Raw genomic sequence first — 21,896 nt, 5'->3', positions numbered from 1 at the left:
CTCCCACAAAATGAAGGGCTGGCAGTCCCACAGATGTGTTCAATTCAAGGGCTCCGTCCTGACAAGCAGTTATGACAGCAATTCTCTGAAGAGGCTCAATCAGAGAATCCACAAATGATCACAGCCCATCACAAGTGCAGACAGGATCTTAACTGAGGACTCTCCTGTGTTAATATTAATACACATTCCTTCAACTTTTGCCTGGAGGTGCATGTCTAGGAAAACTGAGGGCTAGTTAATAGCTGAGCAATGTTACGCCTGTGTCCCGCACACTTGGCACAATCTCCTTTTGCTAGAATGTTTTGATAGCTGAAGGCCCCAATGTAGAACAGGGTAGTTTGGGGGCATCAGTTTTGAGTTTTTGTCTTATTTTCATCCCTGTGCGATTACAAAACTCATTTTATAAGGTAGCTGGGAGCATTATATTTAGTAATGACTTTAGACCTAAAGAAGCCTGACGAATGTTTTCTCTTTTTCCTTCCTGTTGGAACTTTACTTGCCCAGCTTTTGTTTTGCCGTTAGTGGAAAATTTACAGTCAGAGTTGGAACAGCTCTAATGTTCTGGAAGAACTGATAGGAATGAGAGAATCCTGGCTGGCTGTGGGAGTGGGGGGGTGGGTGCTTCTGTAGGGGGCCATGTAGCCATGTCTGCGGGGGTAGGTAAAATGCACAGACAAGCGTGCTCACATCCTTACACACTCATCCTATGTTACTTGAGATTCGTCTCACATGAGGGCAGATTTAATTGCTGGCAGGAGCTTTGGAGATAGAGGCAGTGTCTCAGCATGCGGTAGCATGTATCATGCTGGCATATTAGTTATCTTTCCCATTGCTGTGATGAAATATCCAACAAAAATGGTTTAAGGGGAAATAAAAAGTTCGTTTTGGCACATGGTTTGAGGGTACCGCCTCATGGTGGAGGGGGGCAGGATTGGAGGAGCAGGGAAGGGGCAGGGGAAAGAGGCAGCTGGCCACACTATCCACAGTCAGGAAAAAGAGAGCCCCTGGGATGGTGCTTCCCGTACTTAAAAAAAAAAATCTGGAAACTCCCTCAAGACCCTCCAGGTGATGTCTTAGGTAGTTCTAGATTCTGCTCAAGTTGATAGTCAAGATGAACTGTCACAGGCAGCTGTGGGAACAGCGGAGGCAGAGCCTCTCATGGAAAGAGCCGAGTTTGGGGTTAGAAAGGCTTTGCAGCCTCATATCTACACCGTGTGTTAGGTGCAATGGTCTTTGTGAGGGCTGGGATCTGGGCTACCTCCTCTCAGGCCCATACTTTCTCCCGGTGATGTCATCCTTGCTCCTGGCTTCCCCTTGGTTTGTATGTGGTCAGTGTGCAGAGGTTCATGCATTTGGAAGCTTTGTGCTCAGAATGGTGGGTATGTAAGGTGGACCTTTGAGAGGAGGGGGTGCGGAGTAAAGGCGATCAAATCACATGACAGCCGTGAAAGAAATTGTCCTCATGAACAACAAAAGAAACGAAAGTAGCAGTACCATGTAACGGTGATAGAAACAAAGAGGTGGGGCAGAGCGGAAGGTACCTGACCTCAGGGGATGTCCTCTCAGCCCAGAAGACGGGACTGTGCTCCCACTCTGTCTGATTTGAGATGAGATGGTTGGTTCACTTCTACGTGTACGACTGCCATAATATCTTTCCACCTGTCTTCCCTCGCCAGAGGCCAAGCCAGTGCAGCAGCCAGCCTCAAACTCTGAAGCTTGAAACCGTGAGCTGTGTAAGTCCCTATTTGTAAGTAGCCCTGCCTCCAGTGTTCTGTGATGATACTGTGATGCTGACTGCCAGAGCGTCCTTCCTGGTTCATCTGCGGCTGCTTCTCCAGCTCAGAGCTGCCACTGAGCTTTCTCCTCTGAGTTCACCCCGCATGCCTGACCGCCTACAGGACCTTTTCATGTAGATGTCTCATTGGGACCCCAAATGCCTCACGTGTTTATGTCCGGTGTCCCCCCTTCCCTCTAACTCACACTTTCTTTTGCTCTGTGCGTCCTCATCTCACTGGGTGTTAAGTCACCAAAGCAACAAACCTAGAATCTTCTCCTTCCTTTTCCTTCTCCTCAACAAGGCCTGAGGACTGTACTCAAGTCTTTTATATGTATGGGCATATGTGTGTGTACATGCATGTTTGTATATGCATGTTTGTGTGTGTGTTTCATAGGTCTGTTTGGTGTATGCATGTGAATGTGCGGGTGCCTGAACATGCAGAGGCCAGAGCAAGACAGGTCAGTGGGTATCTCCCACTGTCCCTTTCTGCCTTCTTCCCTTGAAGTAAGGCCTCTTACTGCCTGGAGGCTCACTAGCTAAGGCAGCTCGCCATCGAGTTCTCAGGATCCCTTTCTACCCCTTCCAGTGTTGGGGTTAGAGACATGCACAGTCATGCAGTCATGCTTGACGTCTTACACGGAAGGGATTTGAACTCAGGTCCTCAACGCTTGCATAGGACATGCATATAGTCACCCATGTAGTCACTTCCCCAGCCCCATTTAGGCATCTTAGGTTCTTGTCACCTTACTGCCCCAGGTCTGTCTTCCATGTTCCAGGTCTACTGTGATAAGGAGAACTGTCAAGACACAAGACTCAGCAAGATCTAGGGAGCCAAGGCTTTGTCTGTGGGGACTGAGACTCCCTTACCCTTTCGCCACAAAAAGAAACAGTAGAGAAAACCAGAGAGGCCATGGAAAAACCTGGCCGGAGGCAAGGGGCTCCACCAGTATGTTTCCCCTACTTGACCTGTCACCCCTGGCTGCTCTGAGATTGGATGTCTGCAGTAAGGGGATCTGAACTGTCCTGTGGCTCTGACTTCTAACTACAGTGCCTCTGCACAGGGAATTGGATGTGACATCCTGCACCACTCACATTCCTTGTCATTCTGACACAGACAGTCGGGGGGAACAGCGGTTTGTCTTGGCTCATACTTGCCGGCGTTGCCGCCCACAGTGGTGAGGAAGGCATGGTAGAATAGTCCTGTGCTCGTGGGAGCTATGGGCAAGGTATTCACATAAGGGCCTAGGTCAGGGAGCAGAGGGAACTAACTCGGAAGTAAAAGTCAAATATCACCTCCAAGGGATACCAGCGGCAACCCACTTCTACGAAATAGGGCCTCTCAAAACAGCGTGACCAGCTGGGGATCAAGTGTTCAAACACGTGAGCCTATAGGGTACAGTCCATACAGAAGCCATCGGACTTCTGCTTCTGCTTTGGTCCATGCTCCTTTGATGCACACCTGCTCCTGCTTCAGCGTTGCCTTTCACTCTTTTATCTGCACAGTTAAAAATAGATACTTGCTACTCTCCAATGGAAAGAGACCCAAACTGCGTGGGCAGATAGCACTGCAGAGCACTGATTCTTGCCGCAGGCCACTGGTGGCTTGACTCAGAGGCTTTGTTGAGCCTGCATACTGCCACAAAGTAAGCCACGTGATCTGGTGAGGTCAGTGGGGACCTGCCCTGACAGCCACAAGAATGGATTGCCTCCCCTTTCCTTGTTCATTCATTCCAGTTTCTAGAGTCCCCGTATACCAGATATTGTAGTCAAAGAAGAGAACCAACCAACTTAGATGCAGAAGCTGTGGTCTGGTGGCCTGGATTTTGTTGTTGGAGGCTAGCGGCCGGGGACCGTGGTGGCTTTTCTGTATAAAGCAGGCAAGGAGATTCCTATCCATCCTGCTCTGCGGAGGGACCCTTTAATAGCCAGGCACAATGGTGTCAGAACGGTTTGAAAGGGTGCCCTCATGGGAGATCAGTGTGCTCCAGCTCCTAAAGCCTTCATGGGAATTAAATAAATTTAGGATGAAGTTCCCGGGATTCAAAATTTGGAGTTAGGGTCTCACTCAGCAACTGCTGTGCTGTCTGGCAGGCCTTTGCTGAGACTGTTTGTCCTCCAGGTGCCATGAAGCCAGGGGTCATGGTGGCCATCACAGCTCTGGTGCTACCTCAGTGCCCAGTAGAGCATGTGTCCTCTGTACTGGTTAAGTTCCCTTACATTTCGGCAGGTGAAGAAACTTTTCATCCCATAGTCATGTTTATCATCTCACCCAGGAGCAAGGGATGGGTCCCATGGTTTTTGGAGGTCCTTTCTGTAGTTCCCATTTATTAATCTCTTCTTCCAAATACAGTTTTTGGTGACTCCAACTAAAACCCCCGTAGAGCAGCCATCTCTTCTTGATACAGCTACCAGATCGCCTGTACTTCATTTTTCCCAGATATCTTTGGAAATCCAGCTCTGGGCTTCTTGCATGCCATTTCCCCACTTGTCAGTCCCTTTCAAGCACTCTGACAAAGGGAGCTGGAGTCTGAAGAAAGAGAGCATCAAATGGCAGCAGCTTTGGGAATATGTTTAATAATGGCGGTGAGTTTAGTCCTGTTTCTGGCTCCCATAGACCCGCGTCCCATCGTATAGCTTTCAAAAGGCTTTTATTCCATCCAGCGTCAGATAATGAATACCGCACTGTATTGTGTTGCTCTAGTGCTTTTCTCTAAGAAGCCTAAAGTGACTTAGTGGATCTTGAGATCTTTCTTCAGCTTCTGTCCAGAGGACAAAGAAGGTCTGGATGGAGAAGGGGCAGGTGGACATGATTGTCCCTTGATGACATATTGTCCTATCTGAGTTGGATAGTTGGCTTTGGGGCCTTGTTTCAGGAGCTGTGTTCATCTTCCAGGCTCCCCTGGACTCACCCTGCCTTATTGCTCCTTGCAAGGAGGTGGCTTGTCCCTTCCTGAGGAACAAAGGGGCTGGCAGCTGGTTGGCTTAGTGTTGGAGCTGGCTATGGCCCAGGACCTTCTTGGCTCATCTTGCCAGAGGTGCCAGGAATGCCAGGGAACAGCCTGGCACTGGCTGTTGCTGCTGCAGAATGGGGACAGTTTGCTGGCCAGGCCATTGGCAACTCTCTGACTATGGTTTTTTTTTTTTTTTTTTTTTTTCACTGAAAGAAATGAAGCAGGTTGGGAATCTTAAGCCTGCTCTCTGGTTACCCTCCATCTGTCCCAAGACATTCTGTGAAACTTCCTGTGGAGAGCTGGCCCCTGACAGCCCAAGTCTGGCCTGGGGAAGGGACAGCATCAGGGAAGGAGGAGAGTACAGTCAACCATGCATCCCTCTGTTCCTTCTCTGTGGGGTCCCTGCAGACCAAGGCTCCTTTTATGAACTGAAGTTGCCACCTAGCTCTCTCCCCAAGGCATGTGGGCAACTTCTCTCTTCTCACGTGAGACCCAGGGGTCACTGTGGATCTCCTACAGCTGTGGCTTCCATTAAGCCATGTTAGGACACTGTGTGCTGGGAGCAGTCACCTTTCAAAGCGCCTGTGGGGCTCATCCAGATTAAATCTTTATTAAATAATCCCGAGCGGCTATGCATCTCAGTCCCAGTTTACAGAAGAGGATGAAGCTGTGACCCAGACAGGTTCAGGCAATTTCTCAAGGTCTGGCAGCTACATGGTTGGTTTCAGGAGAACCAGTCACCTTCTAGAACCCCTGGTTGCCCTGGCATCCCCCGTATCAGTCACAGCAGCACTTCTGGAGCTTGTAGAATCGTAAGCTTCCCCAGAGCAGACCTATTGGATTCAAAAGCTCTAGAGGTGGGGTCAGTACTCTCTGAAAGTGGTTCTTATGGCCACTTGACAGTCAGCCTAGGACACTGAACTGCCGCCTATCAGCAACTATCATTAGACTTCACAGGAAGCCACTGGCTCCTAGCCCATTGATCAGGGCCTATAGCATTTCCTAGCCTACTGAAGGGAACAAGCTGTCCTAAAGGTCCAGCTTTTTGGCGTTGGCAGTTTCTTGAAACTTGGGTTTATCCAGGAGCCTGGGCTGTTCCTGTGGTTGGCTTCTTAGAACTGTGTGCCTTTTTTGCCCGTAGATGTGTCTCTCACTGGCTTTCTCCTTAATTATGAAGGCAATGGTGCTAGACAATGGGGAGGCATGGGTCAAGCCTACCCACACATGTTTCATTTGGTCTCATGGAAGCTACCATTTAAAAATCAACTGGTGTGTGATCAGAAGATAAAAGTGTGGGTCATTGCCCACCTCATAGAGGCAGGGCCCATCTTGCCAGTCACCCTACTTGCCAAAAGTGGATGGCATCACCTCCGCCTCTCACTGCATTCATGTCACCCTTGGAAATGCTTTGTTTGATCTTTATGCATAACAGTAGCTAACCTTGTCCCTTCTATTTCAATAGATAGGAAGCCAAGCCCAGTGAGAAAGAAGGTAGATTCAAGGACACTAACAGAGTCAGGGGCCAAGCTGAGACTAGAAATGAGACCCCGGCCCAATATGGTCTTGAGGCTGAAGATCTCTGTGCCAGAGACCCTAGAACAGCCCAAGTAGAAGCTTTCTTTAAGATCTTTTATGAGTCCAACTAACGAAGGTTTTCTCGTGATCATGGATGCTGTGATTCATGCACAAGGTCAAAAGTTTGTGTCCAATTAGGAGAGCAGGGAGGTACTTAATGAAGAGCCCAGAACACTACTGTAAGGGTCTAAAGGGAACCTTGGTGGGAAGTGCTCCAGGCAGGAGGCTGTCGTCATTGACCACTTATGCCTATGACCTTTGAACAGCCCTGGCATCTATGTCTCAGTCAAATACGGGAGGGTGGTTTCTTAAAGATGGAGTCTGAGTTCTCCTATCTTTTAACTCTATGAGTTAGTTAGTTCTTTTCTCTGGATCTCATCTTCCCTCTTCTTAAAAAAAAATTTATATGAGAATCAAAGAAAGAAACATTAACAAAGCCTTTAGCACAGGGGCTGCTCAAAGAAGGGTGGGCTGACATTCGGGTTGTAGTGGTGACAGTTGTTGAGAGTGGCTAAATGCTTGCCTCTTCTATGAAACCTGAAAAGCAGCTCCAGTTCCCAAGCTAACAGTAAGCCCAAAGAGAGCAAAGAGCAGAATCTCAGCTCCTGCTCTCTGCGACAATGCCCAGGGAATGAGGGACAGAAGGGTGGTAGATTGTGAAGAAGAGGGATTCAGGGTGAAAGCACTTAGACCTCAGAGTCTTAGCCACGTCCTCAGGGCTATGTGTCCACTCACCCATTTGTGTACTCAACAAATGGAATTTTCGGCTGCTAGTCCCGTGCCACTTATGAAGATGAGAGGACGCAATCAAAATGAAGACAAGGTCCTGCCTCCCCAACTGTGTGTGTGTGTGTGTGTGTGTGTGTGTGTGTGTGTACATGCATGCTTGTGTGTTTGAGATAGGCTCATTCTATAGTCCAGGCTAACCTGCAACTTACTCTGCAACCCAGGCTGGCTTCAAACTCAGGACAACTCTCCTGCCTCCGTCTTCCAACTGCTGGGATTATAGATGTGTGCTACCACATCTGTTGTTTCTTGCCTTTGGAAAGCATATGCTTTTAGGAGGGCCTAGATGGCTTGGTAAGGAGATCATCAGTCTCAGGGGAATTGCAAAACACATAAGAAGAGAGCTGAGAGAGGGGAAAAACATCAGACTCAGAACTGAGCCTAGCTTGGTGATGTACATGTTTAATCCTAGCCATCATGAGACAGAGGTAGGAAAATCAAGACTTCAAGGCTAGCTTTGGCTACCTAGTAAGTTCAAAACCAGCCTGGACTCCAAGCCACTCTGTCTCAAAAACTTAGGAGGAAAAAAAAAAGACTCAGAAACTTTAAAGTCAGACTTCGTTTCCTGAGACCTGTGTCTGGGAAGAAGAAAGCCAAAGGCATGCCTCTGGGGAAAGAATAAGCCTGCAAAAGAACTTGGGGAGCAGGTGGGAGCCAGCTTACAATCTTTGCTAATGAACTTAAACTTTGCTTGTGGGTTTTTCATGGGTTTAGCTTCGTCTCTGACCTCATGGATGTGGCTCTGCTGGGATGAGGGTCAGCCTAGCTTGGGTGGCTGTGTTGAGGCAGGGCTTAGTCTAGCTTGGGCATGGAAGAGACTCCTTTTTCCTCCTATTGACGCCGAGAACATGTCTCTAGGATTCTCTTCCAGCTCCTCTCTGCACCATCTTCCTTGGCAGTCGGTGAAGGAATCCCCTCATCCATCCATGAATCTCCCAGGGATTTATCAAACACCCACTCAGTACAAGGCACAGCACTCAGCACCGGTGTGAAGGTACAAGAGCCTGGTACTGGCAGCACAGAACTTTCATTTTTACGGGGGAGACAGACAACAAACAAGTGCATGAAACAGTGTCAGGAACCAAAAGGAGTTTTGAGGAAAACAGAACAGATCTGGGAAGCGGCAGAGTTGGAGGTGGCCGTGTTTGCAGACAGGGCGGTGTGGAGACAGTGTTTACAGAGGTGGCATCTGAACAGGCACCCAAGTGGAATGCGAGGTGAACTGTTCAGTGGGTGAACAGTAGCTGGTACTCAGCCCTTGGGGGAGGACAAGTCTGTCGTGTGTGAGACTGAGCAGGCAGGTCAGGGTAACAAAGGCCAAAAGCCCCGGAGGGCTGAAGAGGATGGAGCACCTAAGATTTTTGTAGAGGATACAGGAGTTTGGGTAGGCAGTTAGGGTTTCAGCACTCCAAGGCTTGTCACAGGCTTCTGACCTACCTAAGTCTTTTCAGCACTGGCTTTACTTCACTTCCTATGACTTCCCCACCCTTCAGGAGCTGAGCCATTCCTTGAGAAAAACGGTCTTTGAAATTGGTCTCTTTCCCCACTCTGTTCAGAAAAGAGACCTGATGAGTGAGGTCCCACTGAGGTGTTTATTAAGAAGAGCTTAAATTGAGGAGCTTGGGAGTGATAGAAAGGGTGATGCTAGCTCATAGGCGCTTGTCCAAGACTGGCATATTTAAGTGTCTTTAAGTCACCACTGTGGTAATGGGATTGCTCTACCTTTCCTTGCTGTTCCATCAGACTTTGTCTCTACATTTTTTCTGTTTTGGTGAAGTACCCATGGCCACTGCATTCACCATCTTTGTCACTTTTGGGGCACCCCAGCACCAAGCTCACTCATCTTCCTCTGCAGCCATCACTGACATCTCTCCCTAGAACCTTCTTCATCTTGCAAAACAGGAGCATCGTACCCCTGACACCACACATCTCACTTCTGCCCAGCCCCTGGCAGCCACTGTCTTCCTGTCTGTCTTTATAATATTGATTACTCCAATTACCCAGACTGGTGGCCTGGTACAGTGCTTGGCATATGTGACCGTTGGCAGACCACAAGTGTGCTCAAAATTCCTCTGTGTTGTGGCATGCATTGAGGTTTCCTTTCTGATTACCCTGGTTTTGCCTTTAATGGTGCTGGAGGTTGAACTCAGGGCATGTTCCATACCAGGTAAGCCCTCTGCTACTGAGCCACACAGGATTCCCTGGATAGGACTCCCTTTCTTTTAAAAGCTGAATAATATTCCACTGTGTGTGTGTGTGTGTGTGTGTGTGTGTGTGTGTGTGTGTGTGCTTGTGCGCACGCATGAGCAGGCCCTTAGTTGGTTTTTACATTTTAGCCATTGTGAATGATGCTAAAAGGAACATGGATGCATAGATGCCTCATTCAGAACCAGCTTTCAGTTATTTTGAGTGCACGCCCAGAAGTGAATCACTGCATTATACATACTTGTATTTTTAATTTTTTGAGGACCCACTACACTGTTCTCCATGGTAGCAATACCATCTTCCTTCCTCACCAGCAGCACACTAGGTTTTCTTCCCAGGCTCCTTACTGCCTGCTGTCTCCATTGCAAGAGGGTAACTCACTGCTGTTTATTTTGCTAGTGCTGGGGGTGAACCCCAGGACCTTGCTCACGCTATTGGAGTTCCGGACCCCTGAAATGCACTCCCAGCCCCTGCTGCATTTCAATTCACATTCATCTAAATGATCATGTCAGGTTTGGTTTTTTTTTTTTTTTTATGTCTTTTGCAACATTTTTTAGATAGATGTGTAGAACTGCTTTGTCCTCTTGATAAAGTGTTCACTATGAAACGGTTTTATTTCTTCATGATGCTGTTTGGTCTGAAGTATGTGTTGCTATTAGAATGGCTGCTTTCCTCTCGTTGGCATCAGCGTGGCATAACTTCTTCATCCCGTCATTTTTAACATATTTTTACATTAGAATATGCACTTCAAACAGGGAGGCATTTGGTTGTTTTTAAAAATCCATTATGCTAACCTCTGCCTTTTAATAGAGCTGTTTCAACCATTTATGTTTAATGTAATTGTTGATGTAATTAGGTTTAAGTTATTACCTTGCTGTTTGCTTCTTTGCTACCCCAATTCTCCCTTTTCTGCCTTTTGGGGAGACTGTTTATCTACCTAATATAACTATTTACTTTTATAGCATGTCATTTTAGGGTTCACTGTTGTCTTAGGGTTTCTATTGCTGTGATAAAACATCAATGATCAAAAGCAACTTAGGAAAGAAAGTTTATTTTAGTTTACAGCTCTCAGGTCTGAGCTGCCCCTTTCCATCACTGAGGGAAGTCAGGATAGGAACTCAAGGCAGGTACCTGAAAGCAGGAATGGAAGCAGAAGCCACAGGAAAAAAACTTCTTACTGATTTCCACAGAGTATATGTCTCTCTCTCTCTCTGTGTATGTGTGTGTATACATATACATATGGGCCTTCCTATATCAATCACTAATCAAGAAAATATAGCCCAGTGGCTTGCCTAGGTCAATTTTGTAGAAGCATTTTCTCACTTCTCAGATAATTACCACTCTGTCGGGTTGACAAACAAACAAACCCAATGAGGACAATTGACCCCTTGTCAACTTGACACACAAGCACATCACTATTTAGCTGTAACCTTTGTTTTCTTGTTTGTCATCAAGGTCTCATATTAACACCACTATCACAATATAAAATTTCCTGAGTTTCAAAAATCCCAAAGTCTAAAATTTCAACACTTAAAAGTCTAAAGTTGTTTTAAAACATCCAAAGTCCTTTTTAAAGTTCAAAGCCTCTCTAAAAAACCAAAGTCTCCAAAATATCCAAAGTTTCCCTCCAAACTCCAAAGACTTTAAAAATTCAAAGTATCTCTAAAACTCTGAATCTCTTGACTCCTCTAAAAATCAAAGAAGTTATATACGTTCTTACTCCAAGAGGGAATAACCGGGGCACAGTCTCAATTAAATCAAAGCAAAACCAAAGTTTAACAGTGCAAAACTCAGTATCTGACCTCTACGACCCACTCACAATCCTTCAGGCTCCAAAGGGCCTAGCTGGTTCTTCCTCAGTTATGCCATCTACAGCACGTGCAGCTCACCTCATGGGCCTAGAACGGCTCCTCTCTACACCTGCTGCTGTCCTTGGTGGTGGCCTCATGGTACTGACATCTTCAAAATGCTGCTTCTCCATTGCTGCTGAGCTTCTCCTTTGGACTAGCTTCTACTGGGCTCTCTTTAGGGATGCCAGTCCTGCTACAGTGTATCTCCATGACCCTTTCAATCCTGGAAGCCTTCAGTTGATACTGAGGCTGCTTTTCCGTCAATGGTGTCTCACAGTGCCAAACCTCAGCTGCTCCCCAAGACCCTTTGGGACATAATGTCTGTGTGCTAAACCTGAGGAAAGAATCCTGGATTTTACTTCAGTAATTCTGGTCTCTTCTTATTCACTGTCAGCTTCTCAGCAGACAGACACACACACACACACACACACACACACACACACACACACACACACAGACTAAAATGTGATAAAAATTAATTGGCCAGGGGTGTCATGGCGTACCTTTAACCCCAGCACTCGGGAGGCAGATCTCTGTAAGCGTAAGGGCAGCTTGATCTACATAAGGAGTTTCAGGCCAGCCAGGGACATGTACTCAGATCTTGTCTCTAAATATAAACCAGAAATCAAAACAAAAGCCCTGCACCTAAAGAAAGTAAAATCCAAGCTATCAGAGTAACACCCAAATGGTCGGGCCTGAGGGGTGTGAGGAGCCAGTTCCCGGGCTGAGCCGGCAGGCAGTGACTCTTTGCCTGTGCTACTGGAGTGTGAAAAGATGGCTGGGAATCTGCCTAACAGATGCACTTGAGTCTGCACTTGAGGACACTTGCAGTCTCCACGGATGGAGTTAGGAGTCTTAGTCAAAGCTAGCTGTATCTTTGAGATATTTTCTTCCCCTGGACACTTGTGGTAAGAACACCTGAGTGCCGTGGATCCTCTGAAGGGATTCGAGTGCATCGCTGGCCTCATTTCAGCGATGCTCAGTTTCGTCTCTCTTCCAACCACCCCGCCACCTTTTCAAGGAGTATGTGCTGTCTGGTTACAGGAGGGAGGGGAAGCCCCCTCCACTCTCTTCGGACCAGGCAGAGCTCATGGATCTCAGTTAATAGAAGGGCTGGGTCTGGAGGTCTCACTGATGAATAGCCATGCTGACTGACTAGTGGAAGGGAGGGACCACCAACACATCGTGTCCAGTGTGGCAAGGGAACCAGAGACATGAAATAGGTCTGAACATCTGAAGGCGTTCCTCCTTGGAGAAGTGACAGCTACAGTCATGGCACAGTCGTAGCTTTGGGCCAGTGGCTGCCTTGGGGTTTCGGGGTGGAAGCTGGTGAAGTGCAGGTATCCCAGGAATGGGAGAGAGAAAGGTCTGTTTCAAATGGAGTCAAATGGCGATCTGCCCCACAGAACTCATGAAGTTCAGAGGGCGGTGAGAAGTAGGATGGAGAATGGAATGAATGTTCAGAGTGCAGACAGTGTGTGCGTGTGTGTGTGTGTGTGTGTGTGTGTGTGTGTGTGTGAAATAGTTGTCACAATAGCACACAAAAAGCAGCCAGGGACATTGTGCCTAGTGCCTCTGAAGGGCCCAGGGAACATACAAAAATATCACCACAGTATGGAATCAGGTGGCCAGAACTGGCTATCTCATGTTCCCATGTCACACTCGAGAATTTCCTCTAACTGTTGGCACATTCAGAGTATTTTAGTCACCCTAGTGGCCCCAGGGGAGAGGCAGAATGCATTATAATGACAAAGAAGGGGAAGGGAAGGGTACGGCTTGGAAACAGCTTTGGCATAGTGACATGAAAGAATCCATAGGTGTCGCGTCTGCGTGAACAGAAAGAGGACACAGAACAGACCCCTTTGCTGACACCCCAGGCCGGGAGGAACAGAGTCAGGAGCCCAGTGTAGATCTTACAGGGATGGTGTGACTGAAGTCTGGAGGTGAAGGGGCTTCCTAACCCTGTCAGGGAGAAGGGTGAGAGGAGACTGTCCTTGTAGGTGTCCATTTGCCCATAGTAGCAGAGGAGAAGGCAGGTGAGCAGCAGTTTCATTCCAGCCACAGCAGAGGGAGGATCCTGTTACCCTCGGGAGGGGAGAGGGAGGAGTAGGGATGCTAGCCTGGGAAATCTACTTTACGAGCCCGTTGAAGAGGAAGAACCAGGACCAAGCATCCAATTAACCTGACATTGTTTGCAGCCCAAATATCTGAGGATATAAGAAGAGAATTTAATAGGTGGAGGCTTGGGAGAAAAGTGACTAAGAATGGAAAACAGCCCCAGTTTATTTAAAAAAAAAATAGGTCAGGCCCAACAAATCCAGGCGATGCTTTTCCAGCGGTTCCTGATCCAGGAGACAGAGGGAGTGCTGTGTGGGAGCAGTGTGGTTTTGATTTGAGGCAGGCATTGCTGTTATGCCACAAAGAGACAGCCAGGGGCTGACAGGAAGCACCAGGACAGCGCACAGCAGCACCACAGCCTTGCAGTTGCACTGTAAGGGGTTCTCGTGGTGACTGTGAGTCAGTCAGGGGTCAGTCCGGGCCACACAGCCCAAACGTGATGGAACCCATCCAATCTCCAATCGCCTGCTGCAGAGTTAATGTGCTTTTCTAGAACCTTCAACTGTCTGTCTCCCAGAGGTCTGTGGCCTGCTCTTGCCTTGTGTCAATTCCAGTAGCTCCCAGGTGGTGCACAGCTTCGGTGTTGAGGGCCGTGTAGGATCTGAGGAGCTCAGAGAAAGCAGGTAGCCATACTCTCCACGGTCAGTGCCCGCTTTCATGAGCATTATCACCTGGGGGTGTGGCATGCTTGAAGACCGTAGGGCTCACCCCGTGAGTTCTGCTTCCATGCATCGGGGCCTGAGTGTGACCTGCCTGTGAGAGTCCACAGGGCTGGTACCTAGAGACTAATCTAAATCACAGCCCAAGTTGGCTCCCTCAGAACCAGGCTGACTCACCTCTTGGGAAAAGAGCATTCGGTGCCCATGGACATCCTACCCTCTTTCTCAGCGAGTGACAGTTCACTGTAGTGAATTAAAGGCTTACAAACATCACAAAGAGCTCTCCTTAGGTTATTTGCTCAGTTACGCTTGACTATGGATTTTATTTTCTTTTTCTGAGAGTCACTGTTCCGTAACATGCTGGATCGTATGGGGAAGTGCTTCTTATAAGCTCCTGTACTGGTGGTATGGGACCCATATTCAGAGGCTTGTAGCCCCTGTACGTCGCCACTCCAGCCACAGCCCCTGACTCTTGGGGTTCTGGCAGCCAGTGAAACCAACCTACTGAAACGTTACTCCCTCCAGGCTCACAGACCACAAGGTTTCTCTACCGGCATGAAGAGCTCTATCTTGTAGTCCAGCTGTCAGGAAACATGGACGCAGGCTAGCTCATGGGGAATGCACTCTGGATGCCTCTGTGTGGTCTGGAAAGCTCCCCGTTTCTGGTATGATCTTAGGAAGCAGGAGCAGTCCAGAAGCTCACCGTGAGAATGTTCTCTCTCCATGTGAAACTCTGGTACCCCTATAATGATGGCAATGGTGCCAGCACAGCTGTTTATGCCATTATCAACAAGTCGGTCACAGCTTAGACCGTAGCCTCAGAAGTGTGTATGGAATGGCAGAAGGGTGCAAAGGACATCTAGGGGTGATTATGGTGGCAGGGCTAGTGAGGGGATGGGCAAGGAGGGTGAGGCAAAGACAACTGAGAGAGAAGACTGGATGACCTATAGGGTCGTGTCTTCCACAGTCTACCCCTTCCTTTGGTGGCAACCACACACCATGTAGGCCATTTGGAATGTGATGCTAGAAACTCTCTTGGCCTATAGCAGGAGGCAGATCTTATAGTGGGCCTCTGTTTTCAGGGACTGTTTGAAAGCTTGGCCTGTGCCAGGAGGAATCATTTATAGCCCAAAGGGCGCAGGTCAGCTTTGACCGCCAGATGCAGAAGACATGGACAGTCCTCTGTCCTGCAGCCTCCTTCCTCTTCCTGTTCCCATCATGTGTTTTTCTTTGTCCTCTCTCCTTGCCTTTTCTGCTTCTCACAGTTCCAGTTCCAGGTCACCCTAGACAGATTCCTGTCCTTATGTGGGCCTCAGTTTCTCCATCTATAACCTAAAACTGCCATGGATTCTCTTTAAACCCAGAAACCATGGAGAAGTGTCTACCTAGCTCTCCTGAAGCATGTTCCCAGAGCTGCCTTTGATCACTGCCTTTGATTTGTTTCTGCACTCAGTCCTGTCTTCCTTCCTGGGCTAACCTGACTTGGTTTAGGCGGCTGCTGGGTTAGGCACGGCTGAACCAAGCTTGCTGTGACACCAGTACTGACAGCATGGACTCTAGCATCATTGCAGATACTGGTCTACTGACTCTCACCAGTAACTAGAGCTTGAGAGATTTAGGTTTGGTTTTGCATTTCAGCACCTTGTTGAGCTGATATACCACCACCTAGCAATGTTTGCAACGTGCTGAGCAGAATGAGCCCTCGATCAGAGCTAACCATCATCCCCCAAACGCCTGCCACCTTCCTCCCTTTCTAGGTGGAGATAGGATTAGGTTGAAATGCCCCCATCCCACATGGGGAATTGTATCCTACTCTCACTTGAAGGACCAGCTCAAAACCTCTTCTCCAGAAGCCATTTTCTCCTTGGCCTTAGCAGACAGTGGGCATGGTTTTTAGCACATTAGGCTCATAAGCTGTGTGGAGAGACTCTCAGGAAATACTGGTACCCTGAGCATCTTGGAAGAAGCTGAAATAGGCAGTTCAGGGCTCTTTGTATGCTCTGGGGCTCAGCCGTGGGCAGGACCAGATGAGGGCCACTTGTGCAGAGGTTTTTATCCCTGAGCAAGACAGCCATTTCGAACAGATAAGGCCAGGACCGGAGGATAGATTGGGTTCCATCCCTACTGGAGTAATGTATGGGAAACGGATTTGGGTAAGGAGGTACACTGGAGCTTAATGGCCACAGCGATGGGAGACGGATGTGCTGAAGTTGGGGGTTAGCTAGCATTCACACCCCAGTGTACCCACAAATCCTCCTCCTGACTTCTCAGCCATATATTCTACTAAATAGTTGGGAGGATTCTCCGGAGCCTCTTTGAGCCTCCTTCCTAGGGAGGAGTCAGGCCTTCTGACCCTACGGAAGTAACTACCACAATCAATGGCATGTTGTCTTCCATGTTTCCAGAGCCACATAAGCAAGCAAGTGAGCCTGCTCCCTGACCAAGCTCCCAGAGCGAGCCCTCATTTGTGGCTGAACCATCTTTCTAGACCGGATGTCTGCATTCCTCCATTGACCCCTCTGTCACGTTTCTTTCCAAGCACACACACTGTAGCTCAGCAGGCAGCTGTGGAAGGCGAAGCTACACCCCATATGCCCACTAACCCTCAGCCTCCTGGAAGAGGACGCACCTCCTCTTGACCCACAGGCTGAATGCAGGTCTTCTCGGCAGGAGGCTGGCAGCTTTCAGAACCAGAGCTAACCCACTGTAGTCACTCATGAATTCCTTTGTCTCAGGAGTACACTGGGGGCTCGCACATGACAAATACCTGGTTGTTGGGGAAAGAGATTCAGGGAGCCTCCTGAAACAGAGCCTTGACTAGGTGTAATGCTCGAACAAGCTAGGAGTTGTCTCTCTTTTAACTGTATTTAAATATGGTCAATATTGGGGACAGCTGGTTGGATAGGGGCTCCTTGAGTTTTGGGGTTGACTCAAGGCTGCCCTCTGAACTCATTATCATTCTGGGTAGATGAGGGCCCTGCCAGGCTGCAGGAAAGAAGGCTTTGCTTTAGAGTCCCCTCCTTGAAGTCACTGCTTGGGTCACATGTCTCCAGAACAAGAGCAGACTGAAGACACATCTTCTCTCTCCATTGCCTCCCTGTTTCCATGCTTGTCTCCTTGGGTCCCCGGAGACCACTCGGGTCCTCAAATGGTGGTGACTATGGCTTTTCTCCTAAGCCTCCCTGTGGTCTCTCCCATGCAAGCCCTTACTTCACCCAGTCCTTCCAATGGCTTGCAAGACAGACTCCCAGCCTCAGTTTTCCTCTATGGGTCTGGAATTGCACTTCATAGTCATCTGTAATATTAGCTTTTGCTATTTGCAAAAGCGGCACCAGAAAGAATTAATTATTCACGACCCAGTACCCAGTGACAGTTGCTGCCAGTTCTAGTGCCTTCCCTCAGTGTCCTCTCTCCATGCACCAGCATGAACAGGTTTTAATTAAGATACAGCCACACAGTCTGTTCTCCTGTGTTTCCTCCTCAACCAACCATGTATTGTGCTCACATGCTTGTGGTCTTAAACACTAAACACTTTTCCTACAGTTTTTTTTTTTTTTTTTTTTTTTTTTTTAGGGGCTACACAGCATTCTAGGGCAAGATGCTTGCCATAAATTGTAATCAGTTCTGTTTTGCGAAGTATCTATTGACTCCTGCTTTGGTTACCATGAAATTCAGAGAGCTACATACTTAGTATGATAAACGGCTCTCTCCTGATGCTTAAATTTCAAGAAAGCAATTGTGGGTTAAAAGATTTGTGCTTTTTAATGCGTTTAATGAATTTTTACCAGACCGCTTTCTAAAAAGTCTTGGACTTAATTACATTTCCACAAGACATGAACAAAAGTACCTCTTCTCCTTCCTTCAGTCCCCTCCCCTATCCCTTCAAATCTTGCAAATGCAGAGATTGATCATTTTGGGGGATAAGATGAGGTTTTATTCTACTTTGAACGCCCAACATTTACACCGTGTGGTAATTTGCCGTTGGTCTTTATTTGCACATGAACAGATGAGAAGCCTCTTTACCCCATTAAAGATGTTTACCTGTTTTTCACTGGCTTGCTAGAGCCCTCTCCGTAAGCATGTAAGCACGCATTAACCTTTCCTCGCCGCATATGTTAGGGTGTGCCTTTCAGTCTTGTAGAAGGTGTTTATTGACTAGGACTGCCTTCATATCCGCTTGGTTGACATCTTTTCTTGTATGGCTCGATGGCATTTCAAACTCCACATATCCAAATTGAGATTCATTATTTCCCCCACCCCAGCCTGCTCTTCCTGCTGACTTGCTTATTTCTGTTAATGTCACCACTATTTTCCTACTCATCCAGGCTTGAAATGTGGACAGCATCTCGGCTTCTGGCTCTGTCTCCTCCCCCATGTTCTGCCGGTTGCCAACCCCTATAGGTTCTATTTCTGTACTGTGCTGGCAGGCAGCCCCTCCAACACCCCAGGGGTTCAGACACTCATTATTTCTCGACTGGACTTTGAAAATAGCCTCCTAAATTCCTGCATGGACACCTTTTTCTTCCTTGCCCCCCTCTTGCACTCTCTGTTCACATTCAGCAGTACTCAAACATGGGGCCCTGAAAACAGCTCTCCATTGTCTTCCGGGTTTAGTTCAAACCTCCGAGCCCGATCATGACCTTTTTGGCTCTCTTAGCAGTTCACCACCTTCCCGCCCCCCTATCCTTTCTGCTCAAACCATCCCTTCCTCTTAAGATTCACTCCTGTCACCTGGACCTTTCAAAAACCTGTCAACAAAGCTCCCTGATCATGGCATGGCCCACTCAGCTAGGATTTCTTGACTCCCAGTTGAAGGGAATTCACCTCTTTTGTGTTTAGGCCTTTTTTGTAGAGTGTGCTTTCTTGACGCTTCTGCTGAGGTTTCTAAAGGTCTCAGAGTCTAGAAAGCAGAATCTCTGGGGGACTCCTCCCCTCAGGACTGTTTCTTCTACACAGTGCCTCACAGCAGCAGGTGTTTGGCAGCTGTCTCTCAAATTCAAAGCAGCCCTCATGTAGTTTAATGCTTGTGAACTCAAGGCTACCATGAGAGGGGCATAGTTGCCAGTCTCGGGGCAGAGTACAAGGGTCCTTTGCAAAAGGCTGAGCTGGGCTGATGAGTGACCTTTGGGACTAAGCACGAGCCACGATAGCCCCTTTGTCCTCATGACTCGTGGCTATTTAATCCAACGCCCTTCCCTTGTCCTTGGCCAAATCATCCATCCCATCGCCTCATGCAATGTGTGACATGTGGAAGTTACCTCACAAGTTGACTGTTGATAGAAAGCCAGGGAGTTCCGAGGAAAACAAATCCTGGGACTCAGAATTGAATGATAGCTGAAGGGCACTAGGAACCCTATGACCTTGACACTCAAGCGCCTGGACCAGCCTCCTTAATGTATTTAAATGGAGTCAATACTGGGGTCAACTGTGTGCACAGCAGTCTTTAGCTGTGGAGGTGACTGCAGCCTGCACGGGAGTGTGCCTTTGACACCATCTATTTTTAGCCTCCCAGAGACCGTGACCAACATCCCAAGCAGAGGGTGGCCACACCTGCCGCATTATGATGAGGCAGCCCCGCTTGCCAGCCAGCCTGGCCTCTCCTTGACCCGAAGGCCTGGCTTGCTAAACTGGGAAGTCTGCTATTTCCCAGAGGCAGCAGCCCAGAGGCACCAGGAGAATGGGACATCACCCCTGGCTCCACGCTGCTCAGTCCTGTCTAGCCTCAGGCACAGGGCAGTCTTGAGGCTATGCCTGAGGTGGGAGAGAGGGATAGTGTTGCTTGTATTTCACCCTCTGCTCTATCCCAGGGGCCACCTTTCCCCTAGACTGTAAGTCTAAGCTGATTCAGTGCATGGAGGGGCAAATTAAGACAGTGCAGGGATGTGTGTGCATGTGTTTCAGATGGTAGTAATGCTATTAGCAATAATAATGAGCCCCTTATTGTGTATTCACCATGCTGACATCCAGTGCTAAGAGAAAGTGATTTTGGTACCTTGGCTATTCTTTCAGAGAGGTTCTCTCTCTCTCTCTCTCCTCTCTCTCTCTCTCTCTCTCTCTCTCTCTCTCTCATATATGCATTTTATGTATATATGTGTGTACATATGTTTGGAGGTCAGAGTCATTCCTCAGGAGCCATCTGCCTTGTTTTTGAGGCAGGGTTTCCCACTGGGTGCTGGGGCTCATCTATTAGGCTACACTCTCTGGCCAGTAGGCTCAGGAATTCTCTTGTTTCCACCTCCTGGTGCTAGGATTATGCCTACATTTTCACATTCATTAAATGTAATGTACAATAGGGACTGAGCTCACGCTTGCCCTAAAAGCCCTTTATTCACTGAGCTATCTTGCCAGCTCCTTGCAAGGTTTCATTAGGCTCTGTATTTATCAAGGGGGGGAACAGAGAAGTCATGGTGACATATAACTTCCCAAGGTCACACAGCCAGGAGTTAGGAGTGCATCCTGGAGCCCCAATTCCCAGCTGAAGAAAACCAGCCTTTGGAGAAACCCACTTGGCTGTTGGTCTCCATAGTTTTTAATGTGTGCCTCGCTTTGAGGACTTTTCTGGGCCCAGCATCGAGGTCTACACATTCTAGAGACAGGCAATCCTCTGGCATTACTGTGCATCATTTGGATGACCTCTGGCCTCCATCTTCCCCTCACTCCCTGTGCCCCACCTCAGCCTGAGGAATGAAGGCCAAGTTAGCTGCAGTAGGGGCTTAGGGCTGGGCTAGCTGTCAGGATGGAGACCCAGAGAAGCAGTGGTTGGCAGTGTCCAGGCAAGAGGTAAGCCAATGTGGGGCTCATTCAAGGTAAAATGAGAATCAGAATCCAGGGGCTGAGAGAACAGCCCTAGCATAGCCGAACACAAGAGACCCATATTTGAGGACAGCAGGTCTGAGCGTAAGTTAGTGAGATATTGTGGGTAAGAGATGCCCAGGGGCTTCATTTCCTAAGCTTTATTCTCCTTTTGGTGGTGGGGAATTTTGGCACAGACTGGAGTGGTTAATAACGTTGCCTGACATTGTATAACTAATGTAGTAGTCATTTTCCACTACTGTAATAAAACACTCAAGGCTGGGTAATTTACAAAGAAAAAGATTTCTTTTGCTTATGGTTCTGAAGGTTCAAGGGCATGATGTTGTCTTCTGCTCTGATGAAAGCCTCTTGACAGCAGAAACACACATGTTTGAAAAAGAGCACAGCGGTTGGTGGTGACTCACGCCTTTAACCCGAGCATTTGGGAGGCAGAGGCAGGCAGACTGTAGGCATTCTTCTTTAGGGCTACTTCACTGGGTTCTTTTGCTCTACATGCTTTCCACCCTACTCCACCCCTATCCCTTCCAACCTCCAACACTAGGTAAGAGAGAAAGAAGGTTAGAAGGGGAAAGAGGGCATCTATCTTATTAGACTACTTCCTGCTGATTAGGGGCATTGAGTTCCTTGGGGCAAGTCCAATCTTCCTTGTCAGGACATCCAATTTCTTCTTCTCATCTCTTTGCTCACAAACACTTGACACACCACAACAACAGCAACTGTGGAGCAGCAGCCGACACTGGACCTCTCATGATGCTCCCATTTATACCCTCTCAAGAGTGCCCCAGGATTTCAAATGTTAACCATCTGCAGCTGGCAGAAACCACGCCTCTCCTAGAGCATGAGACAATCATAGCCTACAGCTGTGGACAATCTGAAGCAGCCCCATATCCCACATCTGGGATTAAAACAAAAACATATTCACACAACTGGGTTTTTAAAGAAACGAACATTCTCACTACACAGATCTCTGAGTTTGAGGCCAGCCTGGTTACAAAGAGAGAGAGAAAGAGGAAAAGAAAAGGAGGGGGAGAGGAAGAGGGAGAGAGAGAGAGAGGGAGAGAGAGAGAGAGAGAGAGAGAGAAAGAGGTTATTCATAAAGATCCTCTTGAGGACTAATCAGCTCCCCATGAGACAATGAGGTTAATGACTTTCATGGGCATGT

General features: G+C 48.1%; 1 protein-coding gene across 2 annotated transcripts in view; it reads left to right on the top strand.

Moving 5' to 3' along the window:
• The window catches only part of Prmt8 (protein arginine methyltransferase 8), an 83,275-nt gene that overhangs the window by 11,147 nt on the left and 50,232 nt on the right, over positions 1–21,896 (top strand). The window contains exon 2 of one of the 2 annotated variants that reach the window (XM_055609462.1): positions 1,677–1,733. The exons of the other annotated variant lie outside the window; for it this stretch is intronic. Coding sequence (XP_055465437.1) covers positions 1,677–1,733 — 57 coding nt within the window. The remainder of the gene's footprint in view (positions 1–1,676; positions 1,734–21,896) is intronic. 2 annotated transcript variants of the gene reach the window in all.

This window comes from Psammomys obesus, unplaced genomic scaffold (genome assembly GCF_907164565.1).
Source record: "Psammomys obesus unplaced genomic scaffold, mPsaObe1.curated_primary_1811, whole genome shotgun sequence".
NCBI lineage: Eukaryota > Metazoa > Chordata > Mammalia > Rodentia > Muridae > Psammomys > Psammomys obesus.
Note: the sequence above shows the minus strand (reverse complement) of the source record. Positions and strands in the feature narration are given on the sequence as shown.